A 7,998-nucleotide genomic window follows, 5' to 3' on the forward strand; every position below is an offset into this window, starting at 1 on the left:
TGAAGACAAACACAACAAAGTGCTGATGAAGATCAGCACTTGTGAAGGTCTTGTTGCCTACATTTACATGATGAGTGAGCTGGTCTACCAACAGTGATTACCAACAAGAAGGTACTTACAGGAACCAATCAACTGCAATGATGAGAGTGATGTCATCAGTGGGAAGTCCGACAGAGGTCAGCACAATCACCATGGTAACCAGACCTGCCTGAGGGATGCCGGCAGCACCAATACTGGCTGCAGTTGCTGTGATACTTTTAGAAGGAGAAAGAGACATAAATCCACAGAGTTTGAGTATGAAGACGCCTGTTAGGACTTTAGTTACCTGATGGTGATAATCTGTCCAAAGTTCATCTCCATGTTGTTGACCTGAGCAATGAAGATGGCTGCCAATGCTTCATACAGTGCGGTTCCGTCCATGTTGATGGTGGCGCCCACGGGCAGCACGAAGCGAGTGATCCTCTTATCGATTCTGTTGTTTTCTTCCAGACATTTAAAGGTGACTGGCAGCGTGGCCGAGCTGCATGATAGCAGAGAGGAGGAGGATTTTAAAGCATCCACAGAAACAGAGAAAAGTGTTTCAGACACACTATTATAGTGCTCAGCACCGAGAGCGGGTTCATTTATTACGCCTCATTTACAGACATCTCTAGTTGAAACAATAAATGTGGTCAAAATAACGGAACATGTCAACAAGAAGAACAAGATCGTGTTTTAGAAAGAGGTTTTCACAGAACAATAACCAGCTCATATATCTACGACAACAGCTGCAACTACGTACTGCTCCTGGAACTAAACCATTTACTGCAACTACAGCAGCAAAACAACTGCTGACATTACCCAAACCACTGCAACTGAACAGCAACAACACACCCTACAGCAACATATCAACTAAACTGAAAACTGCAACCAACCACCTACAACCAGTTAACCAACTATTCAACTAAACCACCTCTGAACAATGACGGCCATACTGAGATAAGTTGCTTTGGATATGCTACTGTCAGCTGCTGTTAGCTTCTGTTAACTGCTTTTAGCTGCTGTTAGTGAAACAGATTTTGCAGTAGATTTAAACTTATTGCACGCTGAGCACATTAGAAGGAAAGTGTCATTTTTAGTACATCTGATCCTAACATTAGCTAGCATGATGTTAGAAGCAGCTGTTTTTGTTTAGCTGACTCATTTTCAGCTGTCTGGAGATGGAAGGATCATATATCTAATAACTACATCCACAAAAACGGGAGATGTCCTTCCACAGCTTCCACAAACCGGTGCCCGCTCCTACGTAACAGATGAATCTTAAGTTTATGAGAATAGATCACTTTGTCAGAAAATCTAATTACGGACTAATCAGTGCATATTTATGAGTATAGTATACTTTTTTTGTAAGTAACCTCAAACATGAACAAACCTTGACAAAGTTAAAGCCTGAAAACTAAATGGTGAGATGGAAGACATTTATTTGGATCTTTGAGGGCCCTCAGATATGAATTAATGTGTGATTGACAGAAATTATTTAAGATGAGTTTCACCCAAACGATCCAGTTTACATGTACCTGAAGTCCATATAAACTGGACCATCTTAGTTGTAGTTTTTTAAGTTTCAGCCACATTTGGCTCACTCATTAGACAACGAAACCAACCAACGCAACTTACATCAACCATTACATCTACAGCTACAACTACAGCTGTTTACAACAATGACTGCAACTAGAATGCACCAGTTAAGGTCAAATATTTCTGTCTTTTGAGTAACTTGGCTCATCTTCTCTGGCAAAAGTATATTTAATGAACAAAAAGAAAATTGGTGTGTTTTGGTGTTTCTGTCAATAGAAAACACCAAAACTTCCATTTGTTGAAGTTTGGTAGAAGTTGCTCACCTGGAGGAGGTCCCCAGAGCCGTTACCAAAGCTTGCAGGAGCCCTGCGATGAAGATGAAGGGGTTCTGGCGAGTAATGACAAAATAAAGAGTGGGCAGAATAAGAACAGCATGGATCATCAAGCCGATGATGACCGTGATGGTATACATGCCCAGCTGGCCACCCATCTGGGTCAGATCGTCCATCTCCACAATCTTTCCTGCAATCAGGAACAAGATGCCAATGGGGGCATACCTGAGAAGAAGTGAAGAGTGGTGCGTTACTGCAGATAACTTTCATGGTGGACAGGGAACTGCTTTTTATTCAAAACATTTCCCAGTGAAATCTCAGATGTTTTACCACATAATGATGGCGACCAGGCGCATGATGGCTTCGTTCAGGCTGTCAAAAAAATCCCGCAGGAGCTGGCCCTGCTCTTTCATGTTGCCAATGATTAGACCAAAGCACATGGAGAAGACCACCAGCCCGAGAGCATTGACCCCGTTCACTTGACCTGGCACCGGGATAACTTCCTCTCTTGTGATCTCCATGGTCTCCTGGGTGCCGTTGGTTGAGTTAAAGAGGGTGTCATTCACAGTCACCGTCACATGAACTGTTCGTTTTCCATATTTGGTTTTGAACTGGAGAATGGGAGAATTAAAGGAATAAGGTTAGACGAGCGGAACAGTTCAGCACGCAACAAATCAGAGAGTTTAGATGTAAATGGCTTAAAAGTGTTTATATTGTTTTAAAAATAGGCGCAGTAATATTACTCTGACGTTGTCTCGTCCACCATCATTTAGTAACCAAAAAAGATGCATTTTATTTCTTCTTTGCGAATATTTGATCAATATTTATTGAGAAACCATTTGAACTGATTGCTATTCTCTGTCTAAACAGCATCAACATCAGCCTGTCTACAGCTCAGACTTAGCCATCAAATCATGACCGTTTTTTCCAGGAGACCAGGAGATAACGTTATTCAGGAAGTATTACTAGAAGAGAAAAAAAATCAGTAAGATTTATAATTTCTATTCAAAGTCCTTCTTCACCATCACAAGTAAACCCTCTGGGGTTTGAGTTTGGTTAATGTGCACCCGTGTTTAGAGAGTTTTAGTTTTTAGAGGGAAAAATCTGCCCCTAACTGCTTCTTTATCTCATATCAGGATTAAAAATGGACTCCAGTTTGAGTGTCCCTGTTAAGCATTAATTTCTCATCAGGTTCCTCTTCCGAGTGAGCGTGGTTTGGTTCTGATTTACTGATAATCAAGACCAGCTCTTATACAAAAACCTCTCCACCGTCAACATCTGCACAACTTTTATTTAGAAACTTTTTGCAACCAGAAGTTGTCTCTCTCTGTAAAATCAATGAATCTCGGAGTCTCTCACTGATGGATCATTAAAACATGATTGTACACGCGTGTCTTCAACCCCGCTGCTTCAGCAGCAGCAAAACATGCCAGGTTACAAAAATCGAGGGGTGCACGACCTGCAGAAACAACAGTAAACCAGCAGTTTCATCAGTGGATATGAGGCCACTTTTGTCGTATGGCGCCATTAGCCAGTGTGAGAGTGGTGAAGAAGAGCAAGAAGAGTTCTTTAACTTTTCTCATGAATGTCAATTATTTAAATGAAACTTTTTAAACAAAGCTAAGTGTTTTTTGGTAAAGTCATCTTCAGTGCCTTCACTTAAAAGTGTACGTCACTTTAATGTTCAGGCTGGATCTGACTGCAGTGCATACCAGCTCAGCCTGATGGCACGGTCAGGGAGGCTGTGTAAGGTGAGACATTCATGTGAATGGAGCTGAAATCACAGCACAGCCATCGTCTCACTTCTGTGTCTGCTGATTTTGTCAGATGAAGCTCTGAGTTTGACATGTTTGGAGCTGTTCTGTTGTCTCCTGGAAACCAGTGAGAGGTAAACTTCTGCACCTCAGCATCTCTATGTGAATGAGAGGGTGAAGAAGAGGTGAGAGGTGAAAAGGAGCGAGCTGTGGGTTCATTTTGGGTTCATGCTGAAAGATTCTTGGAGCTGTAATCGTTCAGTGAGCTGGAGTTGGCAGGAAGGAAAATTTCAGACCCAGTGAGAACTTCAGGGTGACATCAGGTTAAAAAGACTAGTAGCATGTCAAGTTTCATCAGTGCTTAAAGACTGAGCTTTGTTCAGCTGAAATTTCCAAGCACTCTGTACACACCAACATGTAGCTGGAATAAACGATCTATGATCCAGCTGGAGAGATTAACATGCCAACATTTCTGTTCCAGTGATAAAAGCTGCAGGAGCTAGTTTACCAGGTATAAAAGATAAAGCTCACCTGTTGCGTGCAGGCTTGGACCAAGTTTGGTGGGAACATATTTCTGAAATGAGAAAACAGGTCATTCTGAGACAGCGTGGACTAACTTCAGTTAAAACTGTGACTGCATCACTGTTGTAGCTACCTGATCAGGTCCAGGAAGGCATCGGCAGGACTGACTTGCTCGATGGTCTGCTGCTTCCCAAACTCATCTTTAGAGCCTTTTCCCGGGTGGATGATGAGCACGATGATGATACCGATGAACACTGCGATAATGGTTGTGGTCATGTAGTAAATCACGGCTCTCATGCCCATCTTTCCTGAGGCTTTGCTGTCCAAAGCTGCCATTCCTGATGGAAAGAGGGCGGGATATGTTTGATCATTAACACAGTTTTTCCAGATCATAGTAGGAATGTTATGAATTAATCGTCTAACAACATATGAGTTTAATGGATGAACATTTGATGGTTTAAAAAACAAATCCTGTCAGAGAAAAACAGGTATTCAGTGAGAGAGGAGAGGGATGACTTATTTTAGTATTAATGGTTAATGGTAATGACTGACTTAGAATTCAGCTACATATTCCAACCCTGGAGGTCGATGCTTGGTTACAGCAGAAAAAAAAGTTCAATTTTGCCTCTTTTGTTAGTGAATCAGTGGGAACCTCTTCATCACCAGACTGGGCTGAAGGCTGACTCTCAGTGAGTATTAGTTTGTAGGGACGACCTCCCTCTGAACCACCTCCATCAGCTCAGCTGGGACACTGCTGATCTTTTCATGGTGTGAAAATTACTACATTTTGTGTCTGTCAGGTTATTACAGCCCAGCATGTACAGTGATTATGTTGTGAAGTCACACAGTAATGCACACCATCCATCAGTGCTTACCTGTAATGTAAAGAGATTTTCACAATCCTCAAAGATTTCTTGAGGTGAAAATGCTAGGAAAATGATTTTAACATAACCCAAACCCCACCTAACCCAGAGGGAGCTTAGTAAAACCAACAAAGAGTTTAGGCCTAATTTAGAGGTAACAGCCAAAGTCCTGACGGTTTGCTGATGATGTTAAGAGGTTTTAAGGAAACAGCTTAATAACAAATCATACCGAGGTTAAAGGTGAACGTAGCTGATGACACTTTACAGCAGTTGTCGCCATCACAGTTACAAACCACTTTTCTGACTGGTTGGTCACCATTTCTTTTCCAAACTTGGAGGATGACCACTGAGCTGTGCACTTTACCTGTTATTAGACTGGAGATCAGCAAAGGCAGGACCAACATCTGCAGCATCCTCATCAGCAGCTCTCCAGGGAAGGAGAAGTACTTCACTTCTCGATAGGTCATTTTGTAGGGGCGCAGCGCGAATCCGAGAACGATTCCTGCAGTCAGAGCACGTTCCTATTAACAACTACAAAACTGAAGAGATGTCTCTGTTTTGCAGCAGGTGTACATACCTACAATAACTGCTCCAACTGTGAAGAGCACAAAGGAGTTCTTCTTCAGGAAGGCCTGGACGTCCTCTTTAGAGATCTCCTCCACTTTTCTCTTGGCCTTCATGGTGCGAATGTGAATGCTTTCCCTGATGCGCTGCATCCTGCTGAAAATATGAAAAATGGAAGCATGATGTCACTAGGTTCGTGAACCTAGATGGTTTCAGAACTCACCAGCACTGAAGCACTGGCTCATTACTGAGGCTTCCGTCAAGGATCCACCTTCTTATATTTTCACCAGGCCTGGATCAACTCCTCAGCCCATACGCTGCTGTGGGTGCCAGTGGTTGTCGAATTTCCTTCACAACTCGTTTCCATGCATTGCGATTGTTGGCGATTGTCCTGGTCTCGTCGAGATTTATTCTGCGATCTCCGATGTCATCTTTGAGCTGTTTTAGCCATGTTTTCTTCTGTGCCGTTCGTTGGATTCTCCACTGTGTTGGTCGTTTTACGCCAGAGGAGTTGGGTACTTGGGTTTGTTTAATATCCAGCCCATTGTATAGAATTATTTCCCTACTTCGAAACAACTAAATATCTTTTAACATAAAAAAATGCAAGGTCCCAATTAATGTGTGAGATTTCATCTGAAAGGTAACATGATCTAATTTCTAAAACTGTGCCTGTGCCACAGCATGTGGCTGAAACACAAACTGCCCCAACCTGAGACGGGACACCTATGACCTGATAGGTGCTGAGAGGGGAACCCCGTCACATCAAAAGCCTCAATTATACATCTGTGATCTTGCTTGGGTACGAGTGACGTAAATGTTGTCATCTGATCGTGAGTGTGAGGGTCTGTGTGGACTTCCCACTTTAGGACCACAAACTCATCTTTGGAGAATTTACAGTACAATTCATCCCAGGCAATGGACATCAAACATCAGATAAGCGGCACTGAGACTCCAGCTGCCATGTCCGCAGAGTAATCAAGGCAATATTCATCACTGATGATAAACTGAATCCCTAACTGTTCTCCCAAGGCTTCAAAATCAGATGACAGAAAACATAATAACTCTATCAGACATAAAAGACATTTTTCCTAGACCCAAGTACTTTTTTGCTCCAAAGTTAGGGTGACTTAGCCCTCTGAAGTATTTCTATTACCATTCTGTATTTCATTATCTCTTTCCTCTCTGAGGTCTAAGTTATCATCAGTAATGACCATCCCCAACCCTAACCCCGGGAGATAATAATGCATCTCGTTTTTAATTACATTTTTGGCAATTAGAGAGCAAACAAATTAATTATTCCAGCTGAAATTGAAAAAGTTGACCATCGCATGAGGAAAGGTTAAGGTAGGGTTACCATCTATGATGGCTTAGATTCAGGCGTTTTAATCCAAATCAGAGATAGATGCTGCTCTTCACCTACCTGTTGGGTGTGGCGTTGGCCCTTCAGACGCTGAGGTTGACCCGGCAGGGAGAGAAAGCAGCAGAGGGACAGAGAGTCTGAGCGATGAAGCTCCTCGGTGTGGGAACCAGAACTCGACTGCAACCAGAAAAGACAGGAGGGGGCATCCAGAGGAGGGGGGCGGGTGAGATAATGATCCTCCCATAATAACACTGTTAGCCCTGTGACACACTTTCAGGTAAAGCCCAGGTGGATGAAAAAGTTTCTGAGAAACATCACAGGATTGTTTCACTGACACATTATCTGCCTTTGAAAGTTCCAGCTCTTCCTCACCTCCAAACGCTCTTCCTCACCTCTTCTGCACTCCTCTCCTTCTTCAGCTTGAAGTGTGACTTTGATGCTCGGTTAGCATCCACATATTTATGTGAAAGGATGCCAATCAAACAATAAGCCGCACCTCCCTCGGGACGTGGTATAGTTTGAGGTTACTCCTCGGAGTAAACGACGCACCACAATTAGCTGAACAAAGTGAAGCTGAGATGAAGAGCGACCTGACTGTATGGAAACATGTTCCCGCGGGGGGATGAGTATAATTAGTGAAGAATACCCCTGAAATCAGGTCGCCTAGCCTCCTACAAACACTGTTCCCCGGTCACTGTGGCAGCAGTGAATGAAGCAGGAACATCGGCCTGTGACAGCTTTACTACACTCGCTACTATTTTTAATACTGCCCTTCGATACCTAAAATCAGGCTGAGCTCAAAGCAGGATCTGACCGACAGAAACAACAGCATCAGCTGATCATCTCAGAGAACCGGCTCTGATCTCTGACACGATGATGTTGTTAGTGAAGCTGGAGACGAAGCTTCGGACTGCAGGCTGGGTTTACTTTATGCTGCTCTTGGTTCTCAGACCGAAACTTCTTCATTAAAGCCAGAAACGGTAACATCTTGTGAAAATTGGTTTCATTTTTAGATCGCTGTCAGAAACTCTTCATCCAGTTGTAAT

At 43.0% G+C, this 7,998-nt stretch overlaps 1 protein-coding gene across 1 annotated transcript in view; it reads right to left on the bottom strand.

Moving 5' to 3' along the window:
* The window catches only part of LOC102215803 (excitatory amino acid transporter 1-like), an 11,523-nt gene extending 4,145 nt beyond the window's left edge, over positions 1-7,378 (bottom strand). Inside the window, exons 1-10 of the mRNA XM_005750714.1 lie at positions 7,325-7,378; positions 7,013-7,129; positions 5,606-5,748; positions 5,393-5,530; positions 4,299-4,503; positions 4,175-4,217; positions 2,220-2,500; positions 1,881-2,114; positions 326-520; positions 120-254 (exon numbers count right to left, since the gene is read on the bottom strand). Coding sequence (XP_005750771.1) covers positions 120-254; positions 326-520; positions 1,881-2,114; positions 2,220-2,500; positions 4,175-4,217; positions 4,299-4,503; positions 5,393-5,530; positions 5,606-5,744 — 1,370 coding nt within the window. The 5' untranslated portion in view covers positions 5,745-5,748; positions 7,013-7,129; positions 7,325-7,378. The remainder of the gene's footprint in view (positions 1-119; positions 255-325; positions 521-1,880; positions 2,115-2,219; positions 2,501-4,174; positions 4,218-4,298; positions 4,504-5,392; positions 5,531-5,605; positions 5,749-7,012; positions 7,130-7,324) is intronic.
* Between the last annotated feature and the right edge of the window lie 620 nt (positions 7,379-7,998).

Source organism: Pundamilia nyererei, unplaced genomic scaffold, assembly GCF_000239375.1.
Source record: "Pundamilia nyererei isolate P.nyererei 1_Seehausen unplaced genomic scaffold, PunNye1.0 scaffold00285, whole genome shotgun sequence".
Taxonomy (NCBI): Eukaryota; Metazoa; Chordata; class Actinopteri; order Cichliformes; family Cichlidae; genus Pundamilia; species Pundamilia nyererei.